This window comes from Tympanuchus pallidicinctus, unplaced genomic scaffold (assembly GCF_026119805.1).
Source record: "Tympanuchus pallidicinctus isolate F22 unplaced genomic scaffold, pur_lepc_1.0 scaffold5, whole genome shotgun sequence".
NCBI classification, from domain to species: Eukaryota; Metazoa; Chordata; class Aves; order Galliformes; family Phasianidae; genus Tympanuchus; species Tympanuchus pallidicinctus.
This window is the reverse complement of record NW_026294769.1, coordinates 55,287,313-55,299,669: the sequence shown is the minus strand read 5'-3', so window position 1 is coordinate 55,299,669 and position 12,357 is coordinate 55,287,313. Positions and strand designations below refer to the sequence as shown.

Genomic DNA, 12,357 nt, shown 5'->3' with positions numbered 1-12,357 from the left:
TCTCTATTACTTAGTACACATCATTACACTGAACTTCTATTGAATTCTGTACTGTCAAAAAAAAAAAATTTAACTGTGTTACAATTTGCTATACAAGATCTAACTAAGCAAAAATACATCATGAGTGGGGGGGAAACAAAAGGGAGAAGTGGGATTCTCAAAAAAAAAAAAAAAATCTTACATTCTGCAACTTTTCACTCCTAGATTCTAGTCTTTTCAACTGAAAGGAAAACACATTGAGCTCTGTTCTGTTATTGACGCATCCAAAAAACTTAAATGACAATTGACAACACCAGCTTTTCCAATTCTTGCAATCAAATATTTTAACAAAGCATACCAGCACTGCTTTGCTCAGTAAGTCAACTAATACTTCAATATACTCACTTCATCATTCCTATTCATGTTCTCTTCGAAGTCTTTAATCCCCATAATTCCTTTAAGGCACATAGCTTGGCAGCCAACAAAACCTATTTGGCAATCAAAGAAAAGTTCACCTTTCATAAGGACCTAGTGAGGGAAAAAGTGTGATATTTTGAAGAATTGCCGTCCATAACAAATAGAAAAAAACATAAATGGAAATGTTTGACTTCCATATCTTTAGTGCTCTAATGAATAGTTGAGTTAAATATGATATTTATAATTTCTCTAAAATTCTAGTGTTACGGTGATCAGACACCAGGTTAATCCCTTACTCTTTTATATGTAATTATTACACAAACAGCAGCAGAATATGAAAATGAGTCATCAAGTAATTTCAAAAAATGTTATGTCTCAAACTATAGACTACAGTAAATAGTACAGTAATTAATAAAAAATTGATTGGAATATTACCTCAATTGTGGTTCCTTCTTGTTCCCAGCACAAAACTTCTTTGGATTTTACTTTCTGAGGGCTATAATAACTACTTTCAGCTTGCATTTCAGTGAGCTATGAAACAATAGGATAAACACCATATATATTCAATATTAGCATTAAACAGACAATGTCATTAATACACAGAACTGAAGATGAATTCAACTATAGACAATTTATTAACAAGCAGGAAACAGGTGCAGTTCAACAGCTGTGCCACATTATCCATATCAGAACTTCTCATATTCAACTTCTAGTTGAAGTACGCCATAACAAGAAGTTTTACATCCACTAGATAAGCAAATCACAACTTCTGTAAAGAGAAACTATGTGAAAGATGAAACAGATACGCTGCTAGATCACTGTGGTTTCAAATTAGTTTGTAAATTGCTGTAAAAATCCCTAAGTATGAATTATTTATTCTTCCCACAAAAAAAAAAATTAAACAGACTGATATTAAGGAAACACTTTGAACTGCAATCATTTATTTTGCTGTTTGTTTTTTTTTTTTTTAATGGCAATTCAGAAAAAAACACACGTTCATGTTTCTTGCATGATTTGATATAAACATTAAAAAAGCTAGTTCATATACACTCTGTTTAAAAAGCATATAATCTGGAGCTAAGACAAAAGAAGAAGAGATACAAAACATTCCAGAGTATTTTTGCACTTAAAGAAAATAAACTGTTTATGTTGAGCAGCTTAAATAGTTATAATTCTATTTTTTATATTAGAAATCCATAAGCTCTCACTATAATCATCAGGACTGCACACACGGTTGCTGTTTCAAAGTAAAATCTTGTAATCCAAATGTTCAAGAAAATTGGATTTTTAAAGTCACTAATCACCCTTCAGCTGTGTGCAATTACTGTAGAGGAAAAGCAATTAATTGATTACAAGAATTCAGACATTACAAGAATCATTTTCACTGTTATTAGAAAACGCAACATTTAATTTGGCATGATTTTTAGCTGAAATGATATCAACTGCTCAGAATGCTAATGCAGAAACCTGACCTTATTTTTTAACCAAAATATGAACCACAAATTAATTCCATACATTCTTTGGATGTAAGCAGAACAATGAATTCTGTTTTCCTCTTAAATGTCACCATATTAGTCTTAGACTTCACATTTAAAATTTATAGTTTAAGATGTTATATTCTAAGTAGTTTTTATCACTTCTTACTGCAAAACGCACAAGCTTGCCAAAGAAACACTAGGAAAGCTAATGGTTGGCAACCCTGCACATAGCAGGGGATGGAAACTAGATGATCATTATGGTCCTTTTCAACCCAGGCCATTCTGATTCTATGAAGGCCTTATCCAGCCAATTCTGTTCAAGAAAAGTTATTACTATTTTAACAAGCTTTCTCACATGAGGAAAGGGTGCACCAAATTAATAGTGTATGACAAAGCACAAAAGAAAGAACATGCTGAACCACAATAATGAGAACTCAAAGTTTTTTTTAGTAGTGTCCCAGAGATTTAATTAAAGGCAGAAGAAAAGTCTCCATAATTTATTTAGCCTTTTTTTTTTTTTTTTTTTTTTTAAAAACGATGGCTGAAACAGATTCACAAAAGAACATGTTTGTTCATGTTTCATGCCCTTAAATTTTGCAATCAAGTTTGACAGGAGACCAAAGATACAAACATCCCCTACAAAATACCCACAGCTCTCAAAATCATTTGTCTCATTCTCTCTGCCCACTACTGAGATGCTAAATGCTCTGCTACAGCACCAAACAAAAACAAGGAGCCACGCAACCACTGAAACCACTGTCTCTGACACAAATGGCAAGCCAAACAGGCAAAGGGAGGGGAAGGTGCCATTGATACTAAGGGCATTAACATTAAACAAGTGTTACTGAAGTACTGCACTTCATCCAAACATCTCAAAAGTCATAGTAATGAACCTTAAATTCCTCTGCTGGTGGAAGCAGTATTATTTCCCATTCAGAAGAGTTCTGGTCTTCACTTAACACAATTAACTGTTAAACCAAGAGCCACTTGCTACTACACTTGTACATCTAGAACAGCTTGCATATACTTCAGCATGCTGATTTTGCCAAATCAGAACCTTAATTTTTTTTTATTTCTATCAGTACATTTCAGCACTTTGTTCCAACTCTATTCCTTTCTGCAAATTCATGAAAGATCTATAGAGAAGCCCAAAAACTATTTAGATTATTTTTTTTATTCAAGTGGAAAAAACAACATTATCAATTTAAATTTGTATTTGCACACAAACTCCCCTAACGCTCATTCTCATGCTCTATCAAGATAGAGCCCTTCCATAATAATACAAGCATTAGATGGATAGAATACCACAATAAACATTCACAGAAAGCCTTTTAAGATTTTCCCCACAAAGCATTCATCCGAGTGTATTAACAGGCTTCCTTTTCTTTTAGTGTTCGCACTTGAATTCTACTTCAAATAGCAAAATCACCTTTCACTGAAGTTAACGAAGTATTATTATGTGAAATTAAATTACAACACTCCCTTTTCTCCTGTTGTTATTCATCAATGTAATATCCCCAGTCTCAAATCAAACAGTAGATAAACAGTCACAAAAGCTTTATGCACCCTCAACAAACTCTTAAAATCCTCACCTTAAAAGTCACCGTTGCCTTTGAACAGTAAAATCCAATCGAAATAATAGGATCCTTGAGAGACTGAGATTTCTGCTGATGCAGTGTTGTTCCATCATCGATTCCAGTAGATTCATTCTCCTCATCATCATAGCTCACAATGGCAGGAACAAAAGACCAGGCCCAAGAAACCCATCCTTGTTGCTGATCATCATCTTGATGCAGATAAGGATCTTGAGTAACATATTGTGCGGGATATTGCATTACTGAGCCCGCTTCATCTTCTGCACCTTTTAATACAAGAACTAAGTCAAATTTCAAATCACTCATACTTAGTTGTTCATTTATTGTACTCAAAACTAGAGCATGCAAATTATCTAGTACAAGACTCCCTATATTATTCAGAAATATTTTGTGTACAGTCATAGAATATATGCTTAGTAATTAAAAATTTCTACTTAAGCTTTCAAATACTTGTTTGTTTCAGAAAGATTTTCCTCTTCAAAATATTAAGGGTTTTTGCAAAAATTTTATTGTGGTACATTTGCAACTACACCAGAAATTGTCTTGAAAGCACGTGGCACTGAAGACTTCTTTTAACAGGCACCCTCTGAAGCGGCAAATTAAATCCTACTAAATACTGACATATTATTACCTTATAGCTTTCAATTTAAAAAATGAAAATTAAAAAATGAACTCATCTGCAAAAGCTATAGCAAGGAAGATGTAGACACACCACAGCACCAAAAATAAAGGTTGAAAACATCTTTTGTTTCAAGTATTGTAAGATACAGGTTTTTCTAAATTTTGCAAAAAGCACACATCATCTGTAAACCAATAAGCCAAACACAATTTTCTGTGGAAAAGAATAATATACAGAACAGAGGTATTTTTCCAAAGATTCCTGATCCAAATGTGCACTGCACAATTAACTTGGCCTGGCTAGCTTCATCATCATTCTTATGAGACTCTTGAATGGTATTAACTCTTTCACAGTTCCATACACTGTGCATGATGCAGTGTAGTTCCCCTAGGGAAAAAGATACTGAGCACTCTATCAAACAAACACAAGCATATTCAATTTCTATTTACTTGTTTTCAAACTCAGAGGACCCATTCTAATGGCTAATTCTAAGAATAATAGCTTCAGCACCGTTAGTCTTCACACTAGAATGAACAGGTGTCCGAATTACATAGACACTGACAGTACAGGAGAAAAAAAAACACGCAACAGAATCCTCTGTACATGCTTGAATACATCTCGTAAGGGCAAAGCAAGCTTCCCTCCAACTCCCCTAAAAAAAAAAAAAAAAAAAAGAACCAGTATCAAGCATGGCTGAAGTAGTTTAGCCTAGACTGTGTTTGGCAAGCACAAAAGAAATGGTGGAATGCGTGCGAAAAGAGAAAAAGTCTGGAAGTTGAGTATGTGGGTTATGTTGGTCCATGTAGTCCACACCAACTCCATGCAGTCCTGTTAAGCCATGACTTAAAGTTCCTCTTGCTGCAGTATGTGTACACACAAAAGACAGCAGTAAAAAATGCAAAATGAGTGTAATAGTTTTTATTAATATTTTAGAAGTCATTAAGACAGAATAGCAGATAAACTAAAATTACATCTATATATTGTAAGACAGAAGACGAAGATGCAGATACACCTGCTATCACAGCCTGCAACAATCTGTGAAAACAAATACGACCTACATTCCTTTATAACACATGAAATATAAATGTTAAGTTTCTAAATATAAAAGCTTTGTGATTCTAATTAACTATGCTAACTACTGATCAAGAGCAAATACATATGATTGTGAAATATGGTGATAAAAACTCTCAATGCACAGTTAAAGCTCTATAGTACTGTTTGTCTTAAAAAAAGGAAGTACAACAAATCTAAAATGCTGGGAAACTTTGTTCAAAAAGTTCCACTTTTCTAGAGCAGGCCTTGAACACATGAACTCTCATGCTACCTTATGTTGTGATGCTGCATCATGTCTTGCCTTCAACTCAGAGCACCCACTAGAAGGGCATCAAAGCAAAAAGAAAGTCACAAGGCATACTGAGAGGAAGGAGTAATACAATCAAATCAGAATGAAATAGTTAATAAAATGAAGAATAAAGGGAAAAATACAAAAGTCAAGGCTTGTAGCAGGGAAATGACAAAATGAGTACTAAAATAATTTGAGTTCTCCTTTAGTTCCATCAGCTCCTTGTAGAATTTTTTTTGTAACTATGTGAAGTACGTAAATCCCATGTAGATGTAGTTTAATCAAAATAAAATCCTATTTTTGCAAATCATATATTAATACTTAAAACTATCATACAGTATTAGCAAAGTAAAACATTTTACCACCTTTTTTGTAATGCTTCTCCAAGCCAGCTCTGCAATTTATAAGTGACCAAAGCATTCTTGGTTTTTTCATTATGTACATGAGCCAAACATCTCAAGTACGCTCTGAATACGTGTAGTACTAAATAAAATATTCTGATTTTGGATGGGATAGAGTTAATCATGTGGTACTGTGTTCTGGATCTAGGATGAAAACTGTGTTGACAATATACCAATGTTTTCATTGTCACAGAGCACCGCTTACACAGAGCCACAGCCATTTCAGCTTCCTGAGCTGACCTGCCAGCAAGGATCTGGGTGAGCATGAGGAACTAGAAGGGAACACAGCCAAACAGCTGACTCAAATTGACCAAAGGGATATCCTGTGCCAAATGATTTTGTGTAAAATCTACATTGAAGGAGGAGAAAGAAGTGGGAGACAGTAAGAGTAATGGCATTTCTCTTCTCGAAAAGTATTCATATGCATGATGAGTCCTGCTTGCCAATGAGAAGTTGCAAATGAATTCCTTGTTCTGCTTTGCTTGCATCAGTGAACTGTCTTCATCTCAACTCACAAGTTCTCACACTTTCACCCTTCCCGTTTCTCTCCCCATTTTCTTAAAGGTTACTCTTTAAGAAAGTCTCCCTTACATTACATAAGTCAAACTTCAGCATGGTAGTCTCTCTTCAATCTCTTTCCAGTATTTTACCCATTCTTCACACAACCAAACTAATGACAGCAAACAGTATAATCACAACCAGCAAGTTTACACATTCCTTAAAGCAAAACAAGGTAGAAAAACTTCTGATATTTATGCAAGACAAATTAAAAAAGGAAAACTTTCCCAAACTGTACCTAGCCTCAAATTCAAGAAATGACAAAAGCTTGTACAAAAGAATCACTTTTTTACTGCAGCATGAAATTTACTCTAACGTGCTCTAAGCAATTCATATTACATTCTTAATGATTCTCTAAACATCTAAAATGCATATGAATTCTTAAGGAGCATTATCAGTTGTCCTCTTCCTATTTGCCAACAGTATCAGGTAACGTTAAGCTAGCAAGGATGTTGCAGGAAAACAGACTACCGATTAACTTAGACAAACCATCACAACAGGTTTCATACAAACCTGAGGACAGCTGTGACAGAGAACTTTTGTGGAAACTGTTGAAATTCTGCTACATCTTCTTTAAATAATCATCACACACTAACACTGAAGCAACATTATTTGTCTTTGCCTTGCAAACAACCCAAAATGTTTTGCTTGCTTTGCAAATGTTTTAACAAAAGCATTAAAAAAAAAAAAAAACAACATTTGTTAAAAACATGAAGAAATACAGCTATAAACTGTTTATCTCACTATTAAGAAATTTCTTTGTCTTAATGTATACGACGAGAGAATCAATACTCTTGCTATTATTCCGTTATCAAGAGAAGAATTGCAGGGACACCCCCACTACAACAGGGCCAGAGTCATGGTGGAACACTTCACCATTACTAGCTACCCATTAGGTGAGATCACATTTGAACAATTCTGCTTCACAGTTTTATATAAATGGACTGTACTGCATGACTGCATCTGTTTCCATGTTCAAATCAAATTTAATCTTCAGAAATCCACTATCCTTTCTTTTAAAGGGTTAATATACTTATGATATCTCTGACTAAGTCTGGAACTGAGTATAAAGTCAGTCTCTTCATATTCTTTTTCTGTATTAGTTTTCAGTCAGGTGAGGTCCCTGATTCCATTCTGTCTGTGGCTACATAAATACAAGTGGTGGAACTAAAAGGAGAGGGAAGGAGTACATCACCATCCCTTCTGGCAATACTATAAATTTTCATCTGGTTGAATCAACCATGAAAATGCACAAATTAACTTAAGTAATTCAAGAACACAGCTGCAGACGTTCCTTCTTGTAACATTAAATATTGTAGATATTGAAATTCATTTCCTCACCCACATTCCACCTGCAATAAGCTAAAGAAGTCACTCCAAACTCACAGCTATGATGACAATATCATTAATTATAAACACAGCACTTATGGAATTAATAATGTAAGAAGAAAAAAAGAAGCTTGCAGGAAATGGAGTTATCTGGCTAATAACAACTGGATCACACAATCACAGAATGGCCAGGGTTGGAAGGGACCTCAAGGATCACGAATCTCCAACCCCCTGCCACATGCAGGACCACCAACCTCCCCATTTAATGCTAGACCAGGCTGCCCAGGGCCCCATCCAACCTGGCCTTGAACACCTCCAGGCATGGGGCATCCACAACCTCTCTGGGCAGCCTGTTCCAGCACCTGAACACTCCCATAGTAAAGAACTTCCCCTGACATCCAACCTAAATCCTCCCTTCCTCAACTTAAAACCATTTCCCCTTGTCCTGCTGTTAACAGCTTCAGCGCTGACTTAGAGAATGCAACAACCTTTAAAAAAACAATCCTGCTGTCCTTCCATCAGGAGCCATCACGAGGAATGTCAAATATAGTAACATACGTGCTTTCAAGTAACAAACATTTTCCATGCAATTTTACTTTGTATAAGTTGCTATACAAATAGGTATAGAAACAACTAATGTGGTCCCCAACATGTTCAACAGCTATTCAGTGGTTGTGCAGTCAAGCTGAACTTTTTTCACAAGATATGCATTGTACTATAGAAAGGCAGTAAAATGACTCCCACAAAATCCATTTGTAACACTTACTATGTTAATAGCTGAAAATGTTGACATTGAAATAGTTACACTTGACAGTACATATTAAAAAAAAAACTGTCTCATGATCTACTACACATATGTTACACTAACAAAGAAGTATGAACAAAAACTTGCATGTAACTGGAAGAGGTATTAACATCTGCAGAAATTAAAATCCTATGCACCAAATTCTAGTCTGAAAGCTATCCCACACCTCCTTTTAAAAGTAAACTGTACCTAATCCCAACATCTTCTATTTGAAAATCTAATACCAAAGCTATACCATGGATATAGTACTAAAACAGTCATTCAGTCAAGGCACAGTACTTTTATACTTTAAAGACATATCACTTATTTTGCACAAGACAACCGTCTGCAGAGCTTCAAGTAACCAGGCAAAACAGTAAAATAAAGGTTGTGTCTTATTCCTGCACCCAGAACAACATCTTTCCTAAACTCAAATCTCTGGCTTCTACTAGGCCAGAATATGCTTAGAGACTACCATAAATCAATGGGGGGAAAAAGGAAAACAACACCAGTTTCCTTTTACTGCTGAGATGCTGGGTTCACTGGACACGAACTGCTACTGCAATATATGAAAGCTTCAAGTTCAACTTTAGAGAACATACTTGTTCAAGGCATTCATCTCGATCTACCAGACAAACTTCCCAGGCTTCTATTCTCTGTCCAGCTGTCTTGTCTAACAGTAAATTGAAACAATTCTAGTGGAAAACTAATGGGCAAGAGAATGTGGCAGGAGGGAGAGAAACAATCAACTTCTACATGTAAGAAAATTTCAGTTAAAGAATGATGCTACAACAATTTTCAAGAGCTCAAAAAATTATTATAAAGAATAATTAGACTCGATCTCTGGAGAGAATAGTGGGAAAGAATAGTTTGACTCGATCTCCGGAGGTCCCTTCCAACCTCTACAGTTCTGCGATTCTGTGAACTAACAGAATTAATTATTCCAGTGTGCTCTGATTACTTGGGGGTAATGCACAAGACAATTTGGGCTTACTAATCAATTATTTAGAAATACCAATCATTTAAATGCTATCTCTATTCCAATAAAATTACAAGCAGGTGCATGAGTTAGTTAAGGATGAGCTACAAACAGGCGGTAGTTATATTAAAACACCAGAACCAGGGCAAGAGGTAAGAGATAGCTCTATTTTAATGACAAGGGAGAGCAAATAATTTGAAATATCACAGATGAAACAATACAGGAAAAAGGCAAGAGTCTCTGGGTTGAAGTACAAATTGCAGAACAATTAAGCTCAAAGTGTTACATAAGTGAAGATATCCACAGAAAGATGAAGATGCTCATTGTCTGACAACAGTAAACTATGAAGGAAACATTTTCATTTTATTCAGCAGAAGACATTTGATATTTAAGCTACTATGCAAAAAGCAAAAACAAAAGGTCAATGTGTGACTCATGCCAATACATCTCAAATTTAATTAGATTTGTGGGTCAGCAGTCAAAAAGGAGTATTAATGTTTTTTAAGACAAAAAGCACAAGCCAACATAAATGATTTTTAAAATGCATTCACAGAAAACTAGTTCTCCACGGAAAAGGTTAACATTCCTAAAGCAATAAAAAATATTTCAAATAAACAAAGTTGGTCTCCCTCATTTACACATTATAATTTTACATTATTTAATTTTCACTTCTCTTTGCTGCTCATTTTAACTTCTGCTCACACAACCGGTGTTGCAAGAAATTGTGTCTAAACACATATTCCAAATTAACAAAATCTCTCCATCTCCATAAAGCAAACTTGATACTCATCTGTGAATATGGCATATGGCTTCACAGCAACCAGTTACAATATATCATTGCCTACAGTGCAGTTATTCATCATCACGCTATCCGTTAAAACAGCTGCACAATGAAACGATCCCCCAAGCCCTATTGCACAGGTGTTCGTGTTGCATGTTGAAAGATGAATTTCAAGTACACCTAGTTTCCTTGACAGAATACGAAAGGGTAGCAAGGAAGATATCCCAATAATGGGACTAGGCTAGGCTGAAGGACCAAAAGGACTGTGGGATTCCCTGCACAGAATGCTCACTCCATATACACGTGAAAAGATGAAGAGCTGCAATAGCACAACACATCCCCACATCTTGCAAAGATAATGAGCACTTTCATCTCTTTAATACTCAAGAGAAGAATCACAAAAACAGCAGATAAGTCTATAACAAAAATAACAGGTAAGTCTAAGCACACACAATCTTTTATTCCAACTGGGGGCAACTTTCTCCTATTACTATTCGGTAATAACTATAGTATACTCAAACTTCTCAATCAAGTATGGATAAATACATCTACTTCAGTACTACACATCCAAGGTGTTGGCTCTAGACAGTCTGGTCTAGTGGCTGACCTTGCCCACTGCAGGGGGGTTGAAATTAGATCATCATTGTGGTCCTTCTCAACCCAGGCCATCCTGTGATTCTATGATTGTTCAGTTCTCCCATTTTTATCCTAATACAGTACTGTAGGATCAACTCCCTCTCCAACAAATTATGCTTATCTAGACAAGCTAAATCACCCAAGATCCACTCACAGAGGGACCTCCAAACACCAGAGAAATGGGCTGACAGAAGCCTCACAAACTCCAGCAATGAGAAATCCTACAGCTGTGGAAGAACAAACCCAAGCAACAGCACATGCTAAGGCCATCCAGCTGTGGAGAAAAGGACATAGTGGACATCAAGCTGAACATCAGCAGTGTGCCCTTGACATGAAGTCCAATGGTACCCTGGGTTGCATTAGGAGAAGTATTACCAGAAGGAAGGGGGAGGTGACCTTTCTGTTCTACTCAGCACTGGTGAAGCTGCACCTGAGCTATTGGACCCTGTTATGGGCCCTCCAGTACAAGAAAGATCTGGACTTACAGGAGAGAGTCCAACACAGGGCCACCAAGATGATAAAGGGCCTGGAACACCTCTCTAAGGAGAAGTTGGGAGAGCTGGAACTGCTCAAATTGGAGAAAGGAAGGCTCAGAGAGACCTAATCAATGTCCATAAATACTCAAAGGAAAGATATACATAGGACAGAGCCAGGCTCTTTTCAGTGGTGCCAGGACAAGAGACAATGAGCACAAACTGGAGCATAAGAGGCTCCCTCTTGAATTCTGTGCTGTGTTGGTGCCAGAGCACTGGCACGGGTTGCCAAGAGGCGTCTTCTTGGAGATTTTCAGGTGCCTGGATGTGAACCAAGCATACTGTTCTAGGTATTCCTGCTTGAGTAGTGGTTGGACCAGATGGCTCCAGAGGCCCTCGTCAACCACAGCTACTCTCCAACTTTATCATCCAACAAGAGCCACAGTTCTCTGCCTGAATTTTTTCTATTTTTCAAACCTCTAAGCTTCAAATTTTATTTAAAATATTACAGTATTTCAGCTTTAGATCATCAACCTCAGCAATTCCACCCAACTAAATTTCAGTTTTCCTCTGCACCCAGCCTTCTTGTTCTTTTTCATACCATAATTGTTTTCATTTTTATTTACACTAGCCCTTCTCTTTCCCTTAGAAACCAAAAGCCTATTTTCAAGCCCCAGTCCCTCTTAACTATCACTGATATACGTCACATTCAGATCCTTCTTTTGAATGGATCTGCAGTGAAATACATCAGTTTCCTCCTTTCACTACAGTACAACAACATTCAAGACCACAAGGCAGACAATCCTCAAATCGTCAGAAGAAAGTGTCCTGAGTTGGAACATGGTTCAATATGCATGCAGCATTAACTATTAACTATGAACTGAATTTATCTACAGTATTAAAGCAAGTTTCCACATGCATTTCTGACCTATTATTGTCAATGTGTTTCAAATGTTTTCAGCACAACAGAATTTGAGCACATTTTC

General features: G+C 36.2%; 1 protein-coding gene across 5 annotated transcripts in view; it reads right to left on the bottom strand.

Annotated features, from left to right (window-relative positions):
* The window catches only part of VPS13B (vacuolar protein sorting 13 homolog B), a 415,034-nt gene that overhangs the window by 358,844 nt on the left and 43,833 nt on the right, over positions 1-12,357 (bottom strand). For all 5 annotated transcript variants that reach the window (XM_052704440.1, XM_052704437.1, XM_052704439.1 and 2 more), the window contains exons 8-10: positions 3,467-3,735; positions 832-927; positions 385-507 (exon numbers count right to left, since the gene is read on the bottom strand). In XM_052704440.1, coding sequence (XP_052560400.1) covers positions 385-507; positions 832-927; positions 3,467-3,735 — 488 coding nt within the window. The remainder of the gene's footprint in view (positions 1-384; positions 508-831; positions 928-3,466; positions 3,736-12,357) is intronic.